The 24,185-nt window shown below is 42.6% G+C and overlaps 3 protein-coding genes across 11 annotated transcripts; 1 reads left to right on the top strand and 2 right to left on the bottom strand.

The window, feature by feature from the left end:
* Positions 1 to 171: 171 nt before the first annotated feature.
* On the bottom strand, positions 172 to 16,172 carry LOC131134707 (uncharacterized). Of its 9 annotated transcripts, XM_058080261.2 has the most exons (10): positions 15,919 to 16,172; positions 14,603 to 14,722; positions 12,155 to 12,262; positions 7,615 to 7,761; positions 6,764 to 6,983; positions 6,411 to 6,505; positions 3,834 to 3,999; positions 3,587 to 3,763; positions 3,454 to 3,501; positions 172 to 3,375 (listed from the first exon to the last, which is right to left on the bottom strand). In XM_058080261.2, the coding sequence occupies exons 1-10, from the start codon at positions 16,117 to 16,119 to the stop codon at positions 2,672 to 2,674; spliced, it is 1,986 nt and encodes a 661-aa protein (XP_057936244.2). In that variant the 5' UTR covers positions 16,120 to 16,172; the 3' UTR covers positions 172 to 2,671. The 9 variants fall into 9 exon arrangements, with proteins under 9 accessions (XP_057936244.2, XP_057936247.2, XP_057936245.2 ...); XM_058080264.2 differs by lacking the exon at positions 7,615 to 7,761 and having other exon boundaries at positions 15,919 to 16,170; XM_058080262.2 differs by lacking the exon at positions 12,155 to 12,262 and having other exon boundaries at positions 15,919 to 16,169.
* Positions 16,173 to 16,904: 732 nt separating this feature from the next.
* On the bottom strand, positions 16,905 to 24,095 carry LOC131134401 (synaptosomal-associated protein 25). Its single transcript, XM_058079651.2, has 8 exons — positions 24,045 to 24,095; positions 19,398 to 19,537; positions 18,794 to 18,835; positions 18,663 to 18,711; positions 18,292 to 18,403; positions 18,062 to 18,208; positions 17,814 to 17,958; positions 16,905 to 17,598 (listed from the first exon to the last, which is right to left on the bottom strand). The coding sequence occupies exons 2-8, from the start codon at positions 19,467 to 19,469 to the stop codon at positions 17,533 to 17,535; spliced, it is 633 nt and encodes a 210-aa protein (XP_057935634.2). The 5' UTR covers positions 19,470 to 19,537; positions 24,045 to 24,095; the 3' UTR covers positions 16,905 to 17,532.
* LOC144899650 (uncharacterized) lies at positions 21,752 to 23,424 on the top strand. The gene is made up of 4 exons (XM_078792808.1): positions 21,752 to 21,901; positions 22,034 to 22,170; positions 22,430 to 22,523; positions 22,616 to 23,424. Exons 2-4 carry the CDS (start codon positions 22,034 to 22,036, stop codon positions 23,300 to 23,302), a joined length of 918 nt encoding a protein of 305 aa, XP_078648934.1. The 5' UTR covers positions 21,752 to 21,901; the 3' UTR covers positions 23,303 to 23,424.
* Positions 24,096 to 24,185: the final 90 nt, after the last annotated feature.

Here is a 24,185-nt window from a genome sequence, read left to right as displayed (position 1 = left end):
GGACATCCTGAGCTAGCAAGCAAGCTTGTAGCGGTATTGCCATTATTATTAGCTGAAAAAACCCGACACAGATATCACATTTTTATGCCAATCATATCCAAAATTCCGAGAAATAGCTAATAAAATAATTCTAAGTATAATTACATTATACAAAAAAAAATAAAAAAATAAAAAAAACAAACGAGCCACATTTTGGACACCCCTGACCTAGCCTTTCATTTTAGGGCAATTTAGATATGTGTAATACTAGCAGTGTGAATGATGGTTATTTTTTTTGTGAAATTCTTTATTGGCTCAAGTGCCACATTACTAGTTCCAGTTTGCATCCCTGCTCCACAGTTCCACTGAAGGCACACTGCTTTCATTTTATCCACTTTGTCCACTTACTATATATTTCAGTGTGTTGACATGGCAGGACTCTCCCTGGTAATATTGCTAGTCAAAGTCTCGGCTGCAGAGTTTTTGTCCCCTTTTCAGCACACTCCCCACCATTGAGGAGATGCATTACAAAACCTTTTTTTCTGTAAAATGAGCCATTTTGGGTATATAACCAACTGTAAATCTGTATTATGTAGGGGTTTCCACTGACTTTTATTGTGAGGGAGCAAACAGAGGGCAGTCTGAGTGGACCGCCTGACAGAAGTATTTGGACCTTTACATCATCATCAACAGTAGAACACAGTACTGGAATGAGTTTCCAGACCAACACGAGCAATTCTAGCTTTGCTATAAGCATCACAGTCAGATATTATTGTATCATACTCACTGACTGAACATCATTGGTTAACTGGAAAGTGTGTTTCACGTCTTCTGTTGCACACACATGCGGCCTTCATTGGAACAAGCATTTGCGCACAGAAACCCCACGAAATTGGCGAATCAGAGCCATAACAGTAGATGTGGCATGTGTTGGCCTGTGCCTTTCACACAGTGACATGGCATCCTGCCATCGGATAATTAGATGTGTGGTGATGTCTGCACCAGCTTCTAGTCTGGAAATGTATAATTTGTATGAAATCCCGTGAGGGAAACAATGTCTGATATATATAAAACACTGCAATCAACACAACAGCATCAGGTGTTAACTCAACCTATCCTGGCATTGCGGACTGCACCTCCCACCTCTGTAGGTATAATATTTGTAGTGTCATTGTTTGCAGATTGGGTGAGGAAGACGATTCAAACTGTCAAAAAGAGCTGCAACAATTAATTATCCACTTAATTCTGTTATTCAATCATTTTTTTCGATTTAAAATGTAAATATCCTCTGATTTCAGCCTTTCAAATGGGAATATTTCTAAAACTCCTTAGTCATCCATGAAAGCAGACCTAAAAGAAGATATTCACACAGGAGTTTTGACTTGGGAAAACAGTGATCGACATTGTTGCCGAACCACTAAATATTTAATATGGTAACATTTCATTTTAAATTGATAAGAGAAAATAATCTGTAGTTGCAGCCCTCGAGTCAACGCTCACAGCGAAGCAAGGCTTGGTACTCAGCCCCCAGACAGTCGGGTCTAAATGGTCCCTTCATAGTTCAATGCTCATAATGGACTGTCCAGCAGGAGACCAAAGGTTGTCTTTGTGGGGGAAAGGCTGACCTCCCTCTTTGTCTGGGTATCGCCTCAACATAACAGACATGTGACAGGAACTGTCACATGAACAGTACTGTGCTGCCTCAGATATGCAGGGTCAGCACCAGTTTTCTTACATTTTGGGGATGTCCGAACTAGGCCTTTAGATGTAAGTTCCTGAAATATCTCCTCTGTCAATGATTGTTCTAAGGAAAAAAAACAAGGCCACATCCAGTACCACGGTCATTATATACCACCAGTACCAGGTGGATTATATGCGAGTGCATGGAAATGGCTTCCAAGAAGAAATACTACCAGAAGTATCCGGATGACTATCATGGTGAATGGCCATGTGTTCGGAAATCAGGCGAGCTGCAATTTTGCACTGTCGATATTCCAAAAGAGCAGAGGGTGAAATGGTAAACTCTCTGACAAACATCATAACATTGTTAAAAGCCAAAGGCGAGACGAGGGGGATCCAGAGCTAATGTTCACATAGTCAAGAAGGGCTATTCAAGGGGTGGCCTGCTTGAAGGACATCAGACCCCTTGGGCAATTCAAATTGTACTTGCTAACATTTTTGCAGCAGATTCCTAAAAACAGCAGAGCACTCTTATCCCATAGGATAGGATTTACTTTTTTTTGGCAGAAGGTCCTTAAAAACATCAGAACACTGAGGATCTTTGACTAGCAATTTTGAAGTAGGTCCTTAAAAACAACACAGCACTCCTGTCACACAGAGGATCTTTGACTAGTGTAAAATGTTTTGATGATTTACTGCTCCCTTCACTGTCTGTAGACTCTGTGAGGAAGACATCGAGTCCAAGAGTCAACCTCACAGTCGCTCACAATGAGGTAAGATGGCCCCCTGCATTGCGTGGCTTTGCATGGTGCTCAGAACCCCAGTCACGTCACAACGGTCCCTCCTTAGTTCAATGCTCATCAAGGCATTGAACAAGGACAGGCATCAAGGAGGGTGGTTGTCTTTGTGGCGGAAATGCTCATGTCCATCTTTGTTGTCTGGCTGCTGCTGCCGACACCATGTAACAGGAGAGGACTAGAATGGACTCCGGTCACAGAACCATCTAATTTCCTCAGATGTTCGAAGCCGATGGATGGCGAGCCTGTCCACTGTTGGACTTGTCACGCATCATGGTCAGCGCTGTGTTGGAAAAGTCCTTTAGGATGTCTACCGTCTCCCTCTGCAAAAGCAGCGACTCCTGGACAAACTCCTGCTGGCTCTCCACCAGCAGCTGCACCGACTGGGCCAATGTCTCCAGCGAGCGAGACACCGAGGAGAGCAGATGCCGGGTGGCCCGCTGCTGCTGCACGCTAAGACACGCCAGCTGGGCCACGCGGGACTGTGCCTTGTGACCTGACGGGAGGTGGTCCGCCTGGGTCGGGTCTGAGGCTTGAGCGTGCTTGATGTGCGAGGAAGAGAGATGATTAGAAGGTGGCGGGATGCTGGAAGAGGAGGGTGCGGGCTGAGAGGAGCCATTGGCTGCCAAGGAGGTGGTGGGCGGGGCCAGCGGGGAAGACGAAGAGGAGGTGCTCGCACGGACGTTAGCGCCTGAGGGAGAGTACGACGGCAGTGGTGCAGCGGGAGACGAGGCGGCGTCCGACTCAAAAAGGGGGGGTCCGTGAGCCTTTGAGGTGGTCGCGTTGTAGTTCTGGTTTCTGGAGTAGGTCTGGATTGGCTTGCTACTGGCCTGCGCGTTGTCAGTGGGCGGGAGGAAGGAGGACCGGTAGGAAAAGGTGGAGGTGGAATTGTCATTGTCGTCAAAGTCCATGGAAGGTTCTGGGGAAAAAAAGAAAGATACATGAAACGGTCCTTTTGGTGCATCATGGCCCACCTCCACCAAACCACACCCCTTACCAGCATCTTCCTGCTGGTCAAAGTCGGATGACGAATGGAACGGATCGCCTGAAAAGCAGAAGACAGACAAAGGTGCTGAAGGTTCAGCAGAGACATGGCAAACCCTTGGCTTTGGCCTCTGAAGTGGACTTACCGCTGTGTTCCTTCTCCGGTGAGGACAGAGGAGAGAAGTCCAGGGAAAGTCCTCCCGGAAGGGCGAGGGTGCTATTGGGTGCAGGGTATGGGTAGGAAGGGCTCATGTTGCCTCCTTGTTCCATGGATAACTTTGAATCTTCATCTTCACCTCCCAATTTCACGTCACTGATACCGTCTGACAACAAAGCACTTGATGACATGAGTTACTAGATCACGTGACCGTCACCGCCAAGAGGGTGCCTCACCTCTTTTGGGACTCAAGAGCAGGATCTCATGGACCATCTTCTCCACGGGGCCCAATGATGACTTCCTCCGTCTCCTATCGGCGGAGCCGTTGGGTGCGTGAAGGGCGAGGAGGCGTCGCTTGCCATCGCACTTAAGGTCGGCCCATTTCTTCATGATCTGCCGCACCTATTACAAAAAGAAAAAACACATAAAAATTGTTGTCAAATGTGACATCCGAAACAGATCAGTGGAATATACATTACAGTACAGTCCCCCTTGCTGGCTTCACTTTTTCAAAACTAGATGAATGCTGTTTTGTGGTTGAATATGTCCTATTAGTGAATACTTATATATATACAGTGAAGAAAATAAGTATTTGAACACCCTGCTATTTTGCTATTTCTCCCACTTAGAAATCATGGAGGGGTCTGAAATTTTCATCGTAGGTGCATGTCCACTGTGAGAGAGATAAACTAAAAAGAAAAATCCAGAAATCACAATGCATGATTTTTTAACAATTTATTTGTGTGATACAGCTGCAAATAAGTATTTGAACACCTGTGTATCATCTAGAATTCTGACCCTGAAAGACCTGTTAGTCTGCCCATTAGAAGTCCACCTGCACTCCATGTATCATCCTGAATCAGATGCACCTGTTTGAGGTCGTTAGCTGCATAAAGACACCTGTCCACCCCATACAATCAGTAAGACTTTAACTTGTAACATGGCGAAGACCAAAGAGCTGTCCAAAGACACCAGAGACAAAATTGTACACCTCCACAAGGCTGGAAAGGGCTACGGAGCAATTACCAAGCAGCTTGGTGAAAAAAGGTCCACTGTTGGAGCTATCATTAGAAAATGGAAGAAGCTAAACATGACGGTCAATCTCAATCGGAGTGGAGCCCCATGCAAGATATCACCTCGTGGGGTCTCAATGATTCTAAGAAAGGTGAGGAATCAGCCCAGAACTACACGACAGGACTTGGTCAATGACCTGAAAAGAGCTGGGACCACCGTTTCCAAGGTTACTGTAGGTAATACACTAAGACGTCATGATGTGAAATCATGCATGGCACGAAAGGTTCCCCTGCTTAAACCAGCACATGTCAAGGCCCGTCTTAAGTTTGCATATGACCATTTGGATGATACAGAGGAGTCATGGGAGAAAGTTTTATGGTCAGATGAGACCAAAATAGAACTTTTTGGTCATAATTCCAATAAGCGTGTTTGGAGGAAGAAGAATGAAGAGTACAATCCGAAGAACACCATCCCTACTGTGAAGCATGGGGGTGGTAGCATCATGCTTTGGGGGTGTTTTTCTGCACATGGGACAGGACGAGTGCACTGCATTAAAGAGAGGATGACTGGGGCCGTGTATTGTGAGATTTTGGGGAACAACCTCCTTCCCTCTGTCAGAGCATTGAAGATGGGTCGTGGCTGGGTCTTCCAACACGACAACGACCCGAAGCACACAGCCAGGAAAACCAAGGAGTGGCTCCGTAAGAAGCATATCAAGGTTCTAGCATGGCCCAGCCAGTCTCCAGACCTGAACCCAATCAAAAATCTTTGGAGGGAGCTCAAACTCCGTGTTTCTCAGCGACAGCCCAGAAACCTGACTGATCTAGAGAAGATCTGTGTGGAGGAGTGGGCCAAGATCCCTCCTGCAGTGTGTGCAAACCTGGTGAAAAACTACAGGAAACGTTTGACCTCTGTAATAGCAAACAAAGGCTACTGTACCAAATATTAACATTCATTTTCTCAGGTGTTCAAATACTTATTAGCAGCTGTATCACACAAATAAATTGTTAAAAAATCATGCATTGTGATTTCTGGATTTTTCTTTTTAGTTTATCTCTCTCACAGTGGACATGCACCTACGATGAAAATTTCAGACCCCTCCATGATTTCTAAGTGGGAGAAATAGCAAAATAGCACGGTGTTCAAATACTTATTTTCTTCACTGTATATATATATATATACCCATGTTTAAGCACATTTTATGAATCTTTGCCTAAATAAAGCCTTTTTATGCATTAAATGATTAAGGTATGGTTATGGTATGTAGTATTCTCTGCTGGTCAGTAGGCGTCAGTAATGTTAGGTGAGACACACAAGCACTAGACTTGATTCCCGCAGCAAAAGGCTTTTATTTAAGTATCAGGCACAACAATCCCTAACACGGGCTACTTTTGAAACTGTAACCCATGGCAAGCTAAAACGAAACTCTGAGCCACCAACGTCACTCCCTGTCCACCCCCACTCAGCTCCAATAGCACCGGAACATCTTTATTCTTATGTGTTTAATTTCTTATTTTCTCAAAACTAAAGGAGGAAAAGGCGGAAAGGTGATATAGGGGTGTTATTTCATGTCAAGGGAGCTCTAATAAATTACAAAAAAAATTACAAAATATTTTTTAACAAAAAAATAATTTATCACGCCCGGTTGTGGAACTAATTAACTGTTTTTCCATTTATTTCATGTTGCACAAGACATCCAGTAAGAGGCTCTCTAGTCTTCAAATTGGAGTGCACAGGAATGACAAACTGCATGAACATGAAGGTGTTGTCAACAATGGATCAAAACTGTAACACATCACCTCTCTGTAGTTCTGTCCCAGGTTGTTGATCTGATCTGTGATCTCAGCCCACTTCTGTTTCTTTGCTTCTGACGACACACCGTGATTAAACTTCCCTGAAGGACAGGATGAGAACATGTCACATTGGATTCCTTTTAGGGAATGATCTACAGTGATCTTCTCCTCCAATATGGACCAATTTTCAATAAATCAACTTTAAGAAGCCTTTATTTCCCAAGAAACAATACTTTATTTAGTTACATTTGTCCTTTACTTGTGTATTGAAATGTATGAGAAAATCCACCAGGTGGTATACCTTAGCTAACAAAGACCATACCAATCTAACTGACGTCATTATTTGATGTCCTACTCACGAAGAAGGATGTATCGGTTCTCTCTGACCGCCTCCAGCAGGAGTTTGACCTCAGAGAAGGAGAACCTGGGCTTGGACCTAAGCCCCCTGGCTCCTCCCAACTTGAAGTCGTCATCTTCCTCATTCCAAGAGGTCGACATGGCTGCCACGCTGGTGTCCACCTCGTAGTCTGCACGGCTTGGCATCCAGTCGCTGTCGCCTCCCACCAGATCTTCCTGCTCCTGAGGCAAAGGCACGACTGAATGAAACCCGCATCACGCAGGGTCAGTCTACTTGAATGAGACAGCTTGTGCGGCTGTACCTAATGAAGTGGACATACAGTATGCCTACATAGCAGGGCTGCACGATTATCTTGCTTAGAATTGAAGCTGCAATTCTCTGGTGTAATAAATATGATTGTCACCATTAGACTCCTCATTGTTGTGGCCTGCTTTTAAGAAACTTGCAATGGTCCAATGGACAGCAGGACAATTGACAGGGACTTTCCAAATAAGTACAATATTGAAAAATTATCGACATCTAGAAATTTCGAACGGGAAGATCACAATTTTTCATGCAGCCCTACTACGTACAATGACAACTGCATGGCAACTGTCCACTGCAGACGTGTTTTGACATGAACATGGACCAAAAAAAAAGTTGTTTTTTTCTGACTGTTTAGGTAATGGGTAGATCAAACTGTCCTTCAGCAATGTCCTCCTTCACAACTAGGTGTAACAATAGAAATAAATGACCCTCATAGCATACTGACAAGTCACATAATAGAAAGAAACACGTGAAATCAGTGATCACATCAACAGCTGTGATGAAAATCTAACTCATGAGCCATATAGTGTGTAACATAAAACTCACACTAGCAGCAAAGTTTAGTCTCTGCAAAAACAAATGGTTGGCAGCAGCAGCACGCTTGAAGGCTTGTCGAGCTCTGTACGCACGCATCCTCACTCGGCTGGCCAAGCGTTTTTGTTCCACACTTTGTTTTCTTTTTGGGCCCATCTTCTGATGACATACACATGAACATACATGCCAAGGTTAGTGATGACGGCCGCTGCAGCGCCTTGACTTGCGTGTCACTGTGATCACATCAACCTAGCGTATAGTCCGAATTCAGGAATGCACGGTGCTAGATGACTGTAGGCAAGTGGAGAAAGTGGTACTTTAGGGTGCGTTCACACTGGTCCGGACCAGGGGTGGGGTGGGGGGGAGGGGGAGATATAAATTACACAGTATTTTCCAGAGTCGCATCAAAAAACTTCATGACGAGGATACATTGGACTATAAGTCACGTTTACTGGTACATTGATGGTATTATGATGCCATGGCACTGCGCCATACAACATTAAATTCAGAACAGAAGAGGGGGCAATGTTTACACCTAGGAGGAGACAAACTAAAGCTACAGCAACTGAAATGTGTCACAAGTATGTGGATACAATAAACAGTGATTTCCAACCACTGTGCCACGAGATATTGCATGGTACGCCTTGAGGAATTATCCAATATCACTTTTTAAAATTAACATTATTATGTTATTATGTTATATTATGTAATTGTCAAGTGTCCATGGACTGGCAGAGCCATGTATTATTCGTCCGTGTGGCAACACGTAGCTGATTGCCTCGTTCCTCCAATAGACTTAGTGATGCATGTGAGAGGTCGTGGTGACACTTTGTAACATTTTTGGTTAGTGGGAATTTTTTTTTTTTTTACTTTAAAAAAACATGCCGTGGCTCAAAAAAAGGTTTAAAAAAAACCCACTGCAATAAAAAGCCTATTCAATAACTCAGCTGCCACAATCTCCATGCTAATTATGACATTTCTCAATCCACACAGGCGTCATATAGTTATAGTTACACATTACTTACAGACAAATGTATTAGAAAGTATATGATTCAATATGTATGCCAGACTGCCTCACAATCTCAGCTCAATGAATTATTGCGGCCACTAAGTGTAACCAAATAGAAAAATGAAAACCACCACCCAACTGTAACTTACAAAGGCAACAAGTGTTTAATAATATATAAGACGCACCTGACAGCACGTCACAGGACCGGCTAAACCATGAAAATGTGAACTATGAAAAGTGACTTATACCCGAAAAATACGGTACTTGTTGGTCAGATATCATACACATGACATCCAGGCAGTGTTAGACAACATACTAAAAAAAGTCAGTGGTTACAGTTACTTTACCCAAAAAGTAATTTAATTGGTGATAGAATTACAGGTACAGTAATTAGTTACCTTGAGAAACTCTCAAATATTCCAAAGAATTTGGATTTAGCTTAGCAATGCCGTTGAGCGGTTTCATGAGATTAGAGCAGGGGTCGCCGACCTGTAGCCCAGGAGGTACCAGTAGCTCACCAAGGGTTCAAAGAACATTTGCTTCAACTCCTAGTATTTTCAGAGCTGTTCAATGCAGACATTATGTCTGTATATAGTGACAAAAATACCACATAATAGCACAACGCTGTCTCTCAGGGGAAAAAAGGGTGGATACCCTTGGAATAGAGTTACAACGGAAAGGAACACTTTACTCTGGAACACAATGTACAATCCATATGTATGATGTTGCCTTTGACATCAATGAAGTAGTGCCTGTACTTCCATACTGAAAACAGCTTTATAACTCGATAGACCATTTTGGCTTGCTATTCGTTGCGTCAAGTTCTCTTAATGTGACGTTCACAAATGAGTCTTTTGAACAGCCCTTTTAAGTCAACAATGAGAACAGATTGCCAGTTGCAGTTAGAATGGTGATACATCCTAGGTTCTGATACAGTGGAAACTTGGTTAGGGTCATTAACATGTTCCAGAAGGTCTGACTCAAACCAAGTGATTTTTCACCCAAGAAATATGGAAATCCCATTATTCAATCCCAGACACTCAAAACACTTCTTTAAAAATAGCTTCACAAACAGAAAACAACCCCATATGCATACAAATAACGAATTAAAGGGGATTTAAAGTCCCCTTTACCTTGACTGAAGTCTTGCTGAAGATTGTTGACAAAGACGGGCTATGAGGCAGCGAGATCCACACGGACACCACCTCTGTGTTTTTTAGTTATTATTTCTTTGAATTCAATAGCGTGTCACCTTTATCAAAATTCTGGCACTTGAAACTTTCCTTGTCTCCTCCATGGGGGGTTATTTTGCAGCTGTTATCAATAAGAAAAGCGTAACTGTGTTGGTTTGCATTAAATTACAGAGTCAACCTCTGATGACATCATAACCGGAGGACAATTACTTCTGGGTCCTATGCTAGCTGGGACGTTTTGCAATAAAAACACGACAAATTTGACAGATAGTACGCTACCAGGGAAATATACGTATGCAAAGTGAGGTAAAAATTGTCAATGTAAACCGATAAATACTCTAACCATGTGCTGAGGCTCCACAGTTGCTGCAAATCGTTTTTTCATCGATCTCTTAAAAGAGCTGTTCAACTACACTTGACTCGTTTTCCAGTGGAACATTCTATTTGCTGATAATAGCTGTTAAATGTGGTGTTATTATGCACTCATATCTAACGTTCGATAGTGATTCATTAGCTTGCCTGTTTTAAGGGCAGTTACTCAAAACACTGTTTCCAGGTCACATGCACTTCAAGACTTTTTTTCCTGTGGTTGAATTTTTACCTGCTAGGATGTTAACGTGGCGTTAAATATTCCGGTGTTTTGGTCCTGCTTTGAGTACCGTATTCTCCCGACTATAAGTTGCTCCGGTGTGTAAGTTTGACAAGTCAAGACCAAGCATGGTTTTCCCAGACCACCAGTAGCAATTCCATCCATTTCCACAACATGCTATCAGCACCACTTTTCTCATGACCAGTTGTCAGCAGTCCCTTTTCTGCCCTTTCTTTGCGACACTTTGGCCCATGGGGATGTCAAACGTCCATGTTGAGAAAACGATCCGGTGGCACGTTGTGTTCAGTTACCTGTTTTGCAATGAACTCGCGGAAACTGTCGATCTTGGCTTGGATGTCTGCTGTCCGTGGCTCTCTGATAGGAAGCCGGTTGCGGTGCATGAAGCGGTAACACCAAGAAGGCCCGCCTGCAAAGTCATTTATATTCATCTCCTTGGCAACTACCAGGGCGTGGAGACGTAACTCCACCGTTGACAAGATTCTCCCGGTAGCACGTTGTTCAAGCACCCATCTGTGGACTCGTTCCTCCAGCTGTGGCCATCTTGCTTTCAGCCCACGGTTAGCTTTCTTTGTTTTCTTCATTGTGGTAAGAAAAAGCTCTGCTTTTTGCCAGTCCCTGACAAGTTTCTCACTTACTCCAAACCTTCGTCCTGCTGCTCGTTTACCGTTTTCGGCTGCATATTTTACTACCTGCAGTTTGTAATCTGCACAATAGGACTTTCTTTTTGTGGCCATTTTGTTTGTGTTCATTTTTTCTCGGTTGTCTTTTACGTAATGTACAGGAACTGCATACTGTTGTCACAAGCCTAGAGCGCCCTCCCGCGGCTGTCGACGGTAATGTTCACTCCTTGGTTCATGTCTGTAAATATGAATTAAAAACATGTTCAGTTGTATATATGTTTATGTATTGATAAATAGATATAAAGGATGCGCATGGCTACAAGTCCTGTGATCAGCCAAATTGGAAAACAGTGTGACTCATAGTCCGGAAATTACGGTGAAAACTACACGCAATTAGTTATTTTGGCTGTCGGCTTATAAAAGCGATGTGGGGTTAAGTTTAGCTACACAGGTTAACGATCACTGAGATTGCCTTTGTGTGTGTGGATGCACTACGGGAAGCTATGTATGTTTGGTGACATCATATGGTGCAGCCCAAAAACGAGAAGTGTGAACGCACCCTAAAGGATTCAGCAAGCCTTTCCAACACGAAATGGCCTGTGTACTAATACAAACACACAAAATATGGACATAACTGGGGCTTGTGCTGTGTACCCACACACAAACCTATAGCAGTAGTATAACAGTTTAGTTAATACGTCTCTAACAAAGAATATTCAATTTGCCTTCATTAGATGAGTAGTTTACAGTTACAGTACAGCTGCAGCAGATCCAGCGAGTCAAATTATGTCCGGTCACATGATCCGTCTCGGCCAATCAGCTGTCTCACTGCCGAGCCTTTGTGGGCTACCAAACAGCAGCTTTATCTCTTGGTAGAAACACTTCAAGTCGCCACAGACACTTTGGCGCGAACATCAAACGTCATCGTAAACACGTCAATAATAAACCGTGTGTGCGCGTACGCGAACGCGTACTTGTGTCGCGTGGCTGCGCCGGCTGAACAGACACAAAAACGCCAGCTAGCTTCTTTGTTAGCCGCGGTGCTAACACTAACGCGCACGACGCGCCACTGTGCTCTTAAGCGTGAGCGCAATCTTGCCACAAAATGTAAAATGTTTACCCGCAAAATGGCGACTTGCTCGGCCCTCCTTCCTCCGCTCTGCTCCAAAGGATTCGGCGTGTCCAGAAGAACGCGACTGCGCAGACTCTGTGCGCGTAACACCGCCGCCTTTTGCCGAGAGCGCGCAGCATTTGTGCGCAAAGTGACCGAGTGTGCACAGGAAGACGCAGAGGGGTTAGACTAGCCAGTGATTGTTCTCAAGTACTGTGTAACAGTCCTGGTCCTTTATGACATTATCTCTAGTAAAATGGATTGAATAATAAAACTAACATTCTGATTAAAAACACCTCAGAACAGTTTTGTTAAAATCCCTACAGTAGTTTCGACCACGAAGGCAACATTTAACCCACAATTCATTGTTTTGTTGTGAAAGTGATTTGTACCATATTGATAACAGCAGTCCCGAGATGAACTCTAAACAATTTCTCTCTCAAACCTAAAAACGCACAGTAGACGATGAAAATCATCGATTCCAATCTGTGCTTGATTGACCAGGCTTGTGACTGTCCAAAAATCATTTTGTAGTGTGTTTTTGAACGTATACGTAGTCAATGTGGACATAGCCTCGACTGGTTAGCTTCCCGTCGCGACCGAGAAGGTGATTGTTATTGCAGGTGGAACCAACTACATCTGAGAAGGTGTATACAGACAGGAAATAACGCACTACAAGTGAACCAATCATAGCCTTAACGGTCAAGGATTTGTGTCATGCAACGCATAGAGCAGGGGTCCCCAAACTTTTTCCTGTGAGGGCCACATAACTTTTCCCTGCTCTGATGGGGGGCCGGGGTCAGTTTGTAGCAGAAAATGTAACGATTGCATGGGTGTCTAAACATAAACATTTATTGTTTTCCAGAAAGCCACACAAAACCAAATATTAATAACCCTTTCCGGGATCTTCATGGAAAAAATAAGTTGGAAATAAATAATAATACTATTAATAAAATAAATAATACTATTTGTGAAATAAATAATAACCAAATACTCTCTCTGGGGACTTCAAAGAAAAAACAAAGTCAGGAAATATTTAACAACACAATTATGAAATAAATATCATACTATAAATAGCTATCATACCTGTCTTTGTGACGGGATTCATAGTGTCGGCGCAGATTGTATTCTTTAAATACGGCCACCGTCTCTTGACAGATGAGACAAACCGCTTTTTCTTTGCATAATCATTTGTCCACTGCAGGTTAAATACCCTGCATTCTGAATCAAATTTTCTCTTACCTAATCTTTTCGCCATTGTTCCGCTCTATTTGACGGGGTGAGTCAAGGATTTTTTTTCTGGGAGGGGAGAGGGGTATTTATCTGGTGTTGCTCAGGGGGCCGGACCAAAGGTGGAGGCGGACCGGATCCGGCCCGCGGGCCGTAGTTTGGGGACCCCTGGCATAGAGACTGAACAAGGAAACTGAACCGGCGAAATGCAACAAAATGCATACGGGAGCGCGGCAAAGCACACATGCATAGTTTAGGGTTAAATTATGTTGTGTAGGAAAAATGTGTACATGTCAGATAATCAGATCTAAAAGGGAAACAAGGAATACATTTTGTTTACATGACATTATATAATGTTACCGCCTGATTGCCGAATACAGCAACAGAATTTGTAGTTGAATAGCTCTGCTTCAAAAGGCATGGTTGGGATTTTTTGACATAGTTGTACAACATCTCCATCAGAACTGTAGTGCATCAATGATGACTTTTCCCTGAATTCACCCCATAAGCGGAGCTCTGGTCAGCTTTTGGTGATGGAGAAAGTAGTTCCGGGTAGCTGTCTGAGGTCACAAGAGTAAAGCGCTTTGATTCTCAAAACAATATGCGCCCCAAAGATGAATACATTTGCATCCCAAATCTTTTTCCACGGAAAAGTCAGACCTGACCTGTACTGTAGAGTATTATTAGCATTGACAGCCATTATAAACTTATGTTATGTAGAGGCTGTGAATTTCAGCACACATGGTCACTAATACTGCTTCTAAAATAGGCTGTACGACTGTAGTGGCTACTAAAGGTAACATTCTTACCTGGGGTGCTGGAACAGCACAACTCATCAAAACACGTTTCTTCCTCTTTCCTGGATGGTAATCGTCCTCACTGAAGTGTGCACTACACACACCAAGCTCTTTCATCCTTTCCACTTTGGTTGCCATATCATACCACCATACCACTCTCGCCCTCACGCTTCGAAGCAGTCATCATCCAAGCAAAACTCTTTTGAACAAATATTGTTTTGAGAACGCTTTACTTTTGTGACTTCAGCCAACGAGTTGGACCTACTTTCTCCAACACCAAATACTAAGCACAACTCTAATTGAGGGGAAAAAAGTCACCGCTGATGCACGTCATCATGGGGATGTCATACAAGTTCATGTAAAAAAATTAATCCAAACTATCCTTTTGTGAAGGCTTCTACCTTCACAATGACAATGACATTTAAATTACCCAGTCAGAAACAGTTGTGACCCTTGTATTCTTCATCGGAGGTTCCTCAGGGGAAGACTTTCTCTTCTTGCGGGACTCGATTAACTCTGTATACCTGGTCACATCGTTGGGGTGAATCCTCTGTTGATGAAAAATAATATTCATGAGACTTTATCAATTCGCTTAAAATCTATTGTATCTGGAATATCTAGTATCTACAACAGGGGTGTCCAAAGTGCAGGCCAGAGGCCAGTTGCTGCGTCCATCCGTTTTTTTGTTGTTGTTTTTTTATCAGCTCACAGCCCATTTTAAGAACATAATTTCATTCATTCATTCATTCATTTTCTACCGCTTTTTCCTCACGAGGATCGCTGGAGCCTATCCCAGCTGTCTTGGGGCGAGAGGCGGGGTACACCCTGGACTGGTCTCCAGCCAATCACAGGGCACATATAGACAAACAACCATTCACACTCAACCATACAACCATACACACTCAACTCACTCACATTCATACCCATGGACAATTTGGAGTGGCCAATTAACCTAACATGTTCTTGGAATGTGGGAGGAAACCGGAGTACCCGGAGAAAACCCACTCATGCACGGAGAGAACATGCAAATTCCACACAGAGATGGCCGAGGGTGGAATTGAACCCTGGTCTCCTCGCTGTGAGGTCTGCGCGCTAACCACTCGACCGCTGTGCCGCCCTATGAGATTAATATATTTAATAATATTTTAGAAATGTCCTGCAATTGGCTGGTGACCAGTCCAGGCTTCTAGCCCAAAGACAGCTGGGATAGGCTCCAGCATATCCACAACGTTTGTGGGGATAAGCGGCATAAAAAATTGATAGATTTAGGAACAGCAAAAACTGAAGCAAAAAAGCACCTAAGAGTCAAGTCTGTACCAATAATATGCATTTTCACCTATATCTCAAAGCTGAGATATGCAGTTTTCCCTTGAAATAGAGACAACTTCCTTCGTTTTTTTCAGTATGTGAGTAAGTTTGAACACCCCTGATCTACAGTACCCATGGTCTCTTCTGTGCGAGAGATATGGCAATGCCAATGGCTTGAATTATTTGTCGAATTTATCACAAAAGTTACATTCAAAGTGCATCACATACAGCGACACAAGTCAACATGTCCAAAAAGTAGCAGGAAGAAGCAGATCTTATTCAATCTCCTACCACTTCTGCATGTCCCAGCAGACAGTTTGTTCACTTTCTGTATTGAATACGAACCAATTTCCCATTTTTAAGAGTAGAAATAACAATATAAAAATGTGTCATAGTTAGGCAACACGTGTAAAGTACATGACCAAAGTGCCAGCATACCTGAAGGTGTTTTTTCAAATTGGAAGTGGAGTTCTTGTAGGCGGAAATGTACACCAGTTTGGGCATACAAAGCTGACAACGCATCACGTGGACGTTCGTCTTCGTGCTTTGCAAAGCAAACATGGAATGAATATGTGGCCAGGGGCTCAAAGCGGCTTCTGCATCGTCGGAATCGCACAAGCTCGATGTTAGCGCTGCCATTGTTTGTTTGTATTCTTCTTCGTCTGTCGTCAATGGCGGTCAGCTCGCTGTCAAGTGCAATACCGCCACCAACTGGGCCTGGTGTGTTGACTGTTATGTCTATGCCTCAACTATACAAGTATACTTCAGTAAGTGTAATGTGTGAAAAGACACGCACCCTGAGAACGTGTATTTTGACAGTGTCGTGCTGTCCCATATGTATGATGTCGTTGAGCACTTCCCGGAAATGGTTATATTAATGTTTAGTCCCGCTCCTGAGTAATTGTGAATGACAACTATGTTAGTCCCTCCTCTTCCGCTACGTAGCCAAGATGTTTGAGCTTGTTGATTTTTTTCATTTGAACTTCATTTTAAAAACAATGTAGTACAATGTAGCGTATAAAAAACAATATATATCAAGAGCGATGATTCTTCTTCTTCTTAATTTATTTCAGACATGAATACTATGTTACATTATTCTTTCTCACATATGCACTTACAATATCTATTTATATATATATATAGTATACACATATATACATATACATACACAAATATATACATACATACATATATACATATATACACACAACACCTCATTACTACACATGTCTGAAAAGGAGCAGGAAGAAGCAAAGATTCAGAATGGTAAGTGGCTGTGTCATACTCATTTTTTTTTATTTATTTATTTTTGGTCATACTCATTTTAATGCTGTAAAGTTTTATTAAAACATCATGCTTGCACAACACCACATATACACTTACCCCACAGTCCACTTCTTACAACAACAACACAAACATGGATCTGCTCACGTTTATTTTTATTCCTAGTCATTTTAAGGTACTCATTTCACTTCATGACTATCAGACACACACACACAACACACACAACACGCTGTATAGTTTATTGGATCATTGCTATCTTTCTGTTGTGCTTGTGATGCAATGAGCGCTACAAGCAGACATCTTCAATCGTCTCCTCCATTTTCTATTCAGTCGCAGTAAAGATGGAGACGAGCAAAGGGCAGTTTCAGCCTGTGACCGCTTGGTGTCGCCAGAGTTACTCTCACAGTAAATACAGTAAAGTACTGTACTGTCCGTCATTCCTGTGGACGATACCGCAGTACACCAGCAGAGGGTCCCATCGTGCTTGTTTATTCCTCTCCATGTTTGCATGTACAGTGGATGGCTCATGGTAGATGTCAATTTGTTCATAAATGTGCAGTGGTAGATATTTACTTTTTGGATTCAGATCATTTCCACGTTTGGACGTTGCAAAGTGTTTGCTGTGAGTGCCACCGTACCTTACCGTCAGGGCAAACATAAAATCAAGCTAGCATCTTTGTGTTGCTCCACTTCAGCTGGGCTGACAAGCGTCTACACTTTAGTCACGTCCAGGTGTGACCATACTTGTTGCTCATTGGAGGAAAGTTCTTACCGCTTCATAAGGTTGTTAGCTTTCTGGTTGGCGGCATCGATGCGCGACATGTTGAGAATGGCCTGCGGAGACATGACATGGGCTTTATCATCATCTTCATACTTACAGTGGTGTGAAAAAAATTTTTTTTTGCATATTTGATGATCTGAAAAATGTAAGCGGGGCAAACTAATAAGAAGAAGAAATGAGGAAGGAGACAAACAGTTTTTCACATAGTGGCATTCATGTTCATACTTGAGAGTAATGTGTGTAAGAGTATGCCTCCATGTCACCTCACCTTCCCATGGATGCGTTCCATCTGGATATTCTGCGTGTCAATCTCACTACCCATGTCCAACGCCATGCTCTTCAGATTCCCCATGATGCTGCCCACGTGAGCCAGATTGTCTTCCATCTCGTCCTCGCGGGCATCGTTGGTCACCCTTAGTCAAAAGGAGGGGGGGGCGTGGTCACTTGTGTTTGTGCAGCTGCCTTAGCGTGTCACGTGTCCTTGTGAGCAAACACGCCAGGGAGGTCTCTTGCTACCTTCGAATGTGTCCGCCGCTCATGATCATTTGCTCCCTCTCGTCCACCACTCGAGAAGAGGGTGGCTGATTGGACACCACGCCGTCTTGTCCGGAGGCTCCGCCCCAAACCGCCTTGTAGGCACCGCTTTCTTCGAAGGCCTTGAGTCTGATGGAGAAAAGATTAAGGCGTTGACTTTGTGAGAAACTTTAAGAATGGGAAAACATGAGGAGCACAGCTTGTGCACATACTTGTCACAAGCACAGAGGCCGCAGCACTTTCCCAAGTCAGTCAAGTTCTTCTCAGCTTCCTTCATGTCTGAGTTGATTTGATCCAAACCCTCTTCGATGCGCTCCAACTGCTCTGAGAGAGGTCAACGATGGCCACCAGCAGCAGAGGATCAAGTAGGAACGGGAAAAAAAGGGAAGAAATGCAGAGAAACAACAACATCTGACCTCAAAAGCTAATTTCTGTGATGTGAGTGTGTCCACGTGATCCACCACACTCCCTTCCCATCAGCCAGACCACAGCACCGCAGGTCTGGAAGGTGGCGGTCGACTTGATGGCATCACTATGAGTGTGTGGGCCACCAGAACACATTCTGGGTGTCCAGATGTTCTACCTCCTTGTTCATCCAACATGACCAATGCTCGAATGCCGGCATCTTTGCTCTGGTAACACACACACACACATCAGCCGTAGCGCTCAGACGCAGAAAGAATCGAGGCAGTGTGCACGTGCATGTACACGTACCTCCTCCACCAGCTGCATCATTCTGCGTGTGCTCTCCAGCGACTGCAAAACAACATTAACGTGAACGAGGTCTGCACAGCTTCCTAATTGACTTAAAGCTGATTCACCTGTTCCAGGGTCAAACTGTGGCCACCATACAAGCTTTATGCTTGTCAACACGCTTTATTGTCGCAAGTGCAAAAAGAAGTGAAGCAGCGGGAAATAAAACTATGTTCTATGGTTATCATTACATTTTTAGTCTTTGCCATTGCTGGTATCCTTCCGTGTGTGCACGTGTGTTCATATCACACTTTTGGCTGCTGTTTGCTGTCATAAAGTCAACACATCATTATATTCTGGCTGTGTGCACGTGTGTGTGTGTAAATATCACGGTAGCTTCCCCACCGAGTGGCATGTGACTCGACCTGGAGTAACATTTAAACTGTGTGTGTATGTGTGCCCCCGCTGCTCTTCAGTAGAGCATGTCTCTATGGTAACCAGGTAAGCCAGGTGTCTTTAAAGAGACAATAACCTCAGGGCGTAGCCTCCTACTGTATGTGCACATGGGTTGTGTACTACAGTCAGTGTGTTTAACTTGTAATCATACATATGATGTCATACTTACTTCATCTGTCACCTGATTGGCTCGCCTCTGTAGCTCCTCCTGCTCGCTCAGGGCATGATGGTCAGATGCCATAATGGCAATGTGTGTGCGTTGAGTCCCAGGTGACCAGATTAGGCTGAAGCATCAGGTGCTTTTGTCACCTGTGGAGCACAGTGACGCCATGATCGTTTCTAATAACTCGCACACACAGTACATGCAGTACACACAGTAACGATATGTTTTTACCACCATTTTAATGGTGTGTGTGTGCGCCACATAAAGAACAAGACACTGAAAGATGATGTAGATGATCTATTTATGCAAAATGGCCTCTACACAGCAAAATCAAAAGTGTTAGATTTCCAGTGTTGGTGTTGTATGTTAAAAATACAGTGTTAATTTAACACTTGCTTAGTTTAATTCAACTATGTGAGAGTTAATTCCTCAAAAGAGTTGGTGTTAATCCAGGGAGTTAAATCCAAGCAACACTGTTAAGTGTTGATTTTAAAATCAACACTTAACAGTGTTGCTCCCAGAATTCCAACGGATCTGTGACGTGTTTGTCTAAAGGGCGGGACGACTTGGAGACTCGAGCACGGTCAGCAGAGGACGACTTTACCTCCAGACTTCACGGAGTATCTTTTCAGTAAGTATTTTATATGTGTCGATAAGTGTCGCGGAGTCCTGTCTATAGCTCTAACAAGGTAGGCTAAGTCCAATGTTAAGGTTAGCTGTTGTATGCTATTTTTTAAGGGTGCATTAATGTTCCTTTTGCACATCAGTGTTGATGAATATACACAGCTTGCTTAGGCTACACGTTTGGATAACACGGTATATAACTGCACATTTTTTGTAAGAGGTTAAAGCTAGCTAAAATGGTGTAGCACGAGCATGAGGCATCACATTAACAGAATATTCTCTGTCGGAAAATCTGTAGGCCATCGAAGTGCGCTTATGGCAATTAATTAGCTATGGTCTAGTTTCGATGAAAATATCAAGCGATGGAGTAAGGTTAGAGAGCCGGGGCTGGGCCGGGGGGTTGAGCTCCCGCCTGCCCAGAGACTGCTGCTATTGCTAAAAGTCAGGCTAGCTCTGTGAGCCGGGTAGCATGTTGCTGCCTTAGGCCTTAGGCACCGGACCACCACGCCAGCCACACAGAGCTCTGCTCTTACAGGGAGGAGTAGTTTATTTAATTATTTTATTTTATTGTATTTTATTTATTTTTAACTTTTGGGACTTAACAAAAGCTTATTCTTAACGTTAGCTTCTCAATCTAACGTTAGCCGCAGCTAATAAAGTTACCGGAGTCACACACACCCCCCACCCCCCAGCTGCGGCCATAATAATAAACGTCTGAAATGCCGGTGAGTTTTTAACTTTAAAGTTACAGTGTTTTAGCTATCTATGCATATGAACAATAATGTCGCTGTCATGTGCCTTCAGTTGACGTTATTTTGCCAAACTAATTAGAGACGAGTTGATCATGTGTCTTTGTGTTTATGGGTAAGTGTCGGTGTTGTTGGCAGGAGAACCAGGTTAGCCGTCATGATAGCAGGCAGGCTGAGCTTTAGTAACAGTGTCATTGTGCTGGACCCCGTTGTCGGGGTGGAGACTAGTTGGCATGACTTGTGAGTAACACTTAAAAAATCAAAACAAATACTCAGACGGTCGAACTCAGGCAAGGCCAAATCTTCATGTTTCTCCACATCCACGGTAAACATACTGTAAATGATGATGTAGTGTGGATGTCTATTCTTCTATGTTTTTCTATAGTACATCATGTTGGTGAAGGTGAGATTTGGAGAAACGCAGAAGTATGTCAAAGTGGCTGAGACTGAGGATGGCTATGATGACTTCAACACATTTCTTCAGAAAGGTTGGCATCACTTTTAATAGAGCCCAGAATGTTTGTGTAAATTGACTCATTGCTATAATATCTACTGAATTTATGTGATATGTAAATGTCTCATATTATGGAGTTATGTTTATGATAGCTAATGGTAATGCCCTGTGTGCCCTTGATCTAAAATGTTGGGGAAAAGAAGTTTAGAAAATTTCTGTTTATCATAATTTTTCCATTGCTCTAAATTTAATATTTTTTTATCAGTCATTCATAAGCTAGATCTTCCACTTGAGACTGAGCTGCACTTGACAGATGAATCAGGGACAGAAGTCGATGCAGATGTGTTTGAGGAGCTTTTGCAAGCAGGGAACCTTACTGTTAGGGTGGCAACTAAGTCAACAGGTGAGACTCAGGCTTGTGAGGTCAGGAGTGGATCGTCAATAGAGTATTGTGGAGAACTAATTATTTTTTCATTTTGTGTATACATTTTTCTTTTACTGTTTACAGTTGTGCTTCATCATGATCTTTCATATACTTCGTTGGAGTCACCCATGTCAGACAACTCATCTGTGTCAGTGTCAGAAGACTCCGTGCCAGATCCTCTGATTCATCTGATGCAACAGTGATTGTTCGGACAAATGGAGGGAAGAGAACCCATGCTGAACGGAAATCGGCAAAAGAGGTCTTAGTTATCAAATATCACACACAAATATATTGTGCAGTAGAACTGTGTCAAACTTTTTTTGTTGTTGGACATAATGATGATCGTGATGGATATAATTGCTAATTTGCTTTATGATTCTTTATGTTTTAGATGGTGAGAGATGCTCTGAAGGACAAACCGGGTGGACAGATTATTTTGGATGAATATGATAAAATGAAAACATTGATGGATAGCACAAGGAGACAGTTGGTAAACCTTCTTGTGGCCGACATGGTTGAAAGTCATGGGTAAGACTTCATTGTTCATATTTATACTTTACAGATTTTTTTTTTAACAGCACACTTATTTTAGAACATTGCATATTAGTAAAGCAACTTATTATTTATTTTCTCCTATGAAAGAGATAAATACTAAATGGCTAAAACATGATACAAAAACTGATTAAAAAAAACTATTTGAAAGAGACTTAAACTCAGTGACACTAACAACAGTAACATTTGTAAGCACTGAAGGAACTGTAGTAGTAATGTCATGTTTATCTTTCAGGAGGAGCCCACCTGTCTCTGTGCGAAGTAAATACGCTTTGGGCATCATCTCTCTGTTTCCCAGCCTCAGAGATCCATACTCAGACAATGGATATGTAAGTTTATAAATGAAAAGCTTGTATATCAATTTATGGAGTAGTAATGTGGTCTGAACTTACTCTACAATTTAATGTTTTTAATATTACAGGAACACTTCTATGACCCACAGAGTGGATCTGGGTACTTGGCCTGGAGGATAAAAACGGTTCAGCGCAACACTGCAGCTCAGTCCCGGAGATCTTCCACCAGCACACCCTACCAGGATAGTCCAAAGAGAAAGAGGGAGGTTCTCTGCACGGATAAGCAGCTGCTTGGTGAGCAGTGTCATGAAGCAATATCCTTTCTGAAACATTCAACTGACGAATCGGCAATCAAAGAGAAGATGAGGGCTACTCATCAGAATTTTAATTTTCAGAGATTTGAGTTTGGTCCAGTGAAGAAAGAAACCATTGATAGCTTGGAAGGAGGTGATGTTTTAAGTTCTGTTTTTGATGAAAATGCATACTGTGAAGTGTCAACCACTAATTGGGTGAAGAACTATGGAACAGAATACCAGACTGGTATGTTTGTTTGTACTGGAACAAATATGGAAGTTCCTGTTTTCAGAAAGGTCACCAACATCATAATACATGATGAGCAAGCTTTTATTTTGACTTGCAGAGTGGACACTCTTTATTTTGATGATCATTTCAGTGCATACTGTATCAATGAGAGAGCAGATTCATTTTCTGTTTTTCCAGTTAAGGAGTTGATTTATTACAGGCCCTATGACAAACAGTTTTCCAATGAGATGTGTGAAAAAACATACATAGTGCCACATTGTCATATTGTGTGAAAAAACATACATAGTGCCACATTGTCATATTGTGTGACCTGTGTTGTGGTTATTGCAAAGCCAGTGCTGTTGTTAATGTGGTGTGCTTGTTTGAAATACAGGTGATTCAAACTGCAACTTGTGTGGTTTTCTATGTAAATTTTATTGTTGTTGTTGTTGTTATTATCATTATTATTATTATTATTAACAACAATAATGATGATAATAACAACATTATTATTATCATTAATATTAATATTAACATTAACATCAATATTATTATTATTATGAGCAGTAGTAGTAGTATAATATTTAACACTATCCATAGTGTTAGTATAATTTGAATTTTATTCAGTGTTAAAACAACACAATGATAGTGTTAATTTTTGACACTACACACTAGTGTTAGGTAAATTCAACACTGATGGGTGTTAAATTTCAACTATTGAGAGTGTTGATCCAACTCTGTCACAGTGTTAACTGTTTAACACTTTCAAAAGTGTTATTTTAACTCGATTTAGTGTGGACCAATATAGACACTTTCAAAGTGTTGAATTTAACTCCCTAGGAGTTGATTTAACACTTCTGAATTTGCTGTGTACATGCTGTCAGCTGGTCTTTGCAAGGAGCGTTTCTGTGTTGTTGTGGAGCATCCAAAAGAGACAAAAGGAGCAGCATGCACAAAACACACATATGCACACAACAACACGGTGTAGCTGAAGTTTAGTGTTTGATCCAAAGATGTCAAAGTAGTTTTACTTACTGCTAGGAAGGAGTAACGGAGTCTCTTCCTTGTCATCAGTGCATCTGGTGTCCTCCACATGAGGACCTCTCCTGCAGCTTCCTCTGACTCTCGCTTCCATACCCCGCCCCCTTTCCCTCCCATTCAGCTGACCACACCCTC

This window comes from Doryrhamphus excisus, linkage group LG8, assembly GCF_037039965.1.
Source record: "Doryrhamphus excisus strain RoL-2023G ecotype Guam linkage group LG8, RoL_Dexc_Guam_v1.1, whole genome shotgun sequence".
Lineage (NCBI taxonomy): Eukaryota > Metazoa > Chordata > Actinopteri > Syngnathiformes > Syngnathidae > Doryrhamphus > Doryrhamphus excisus.
The sequence above is the reverse complement of the archived record's forward strand: the minus strand, read 5'-3'. Positions and strand labels throughout refer to the sequence as shown.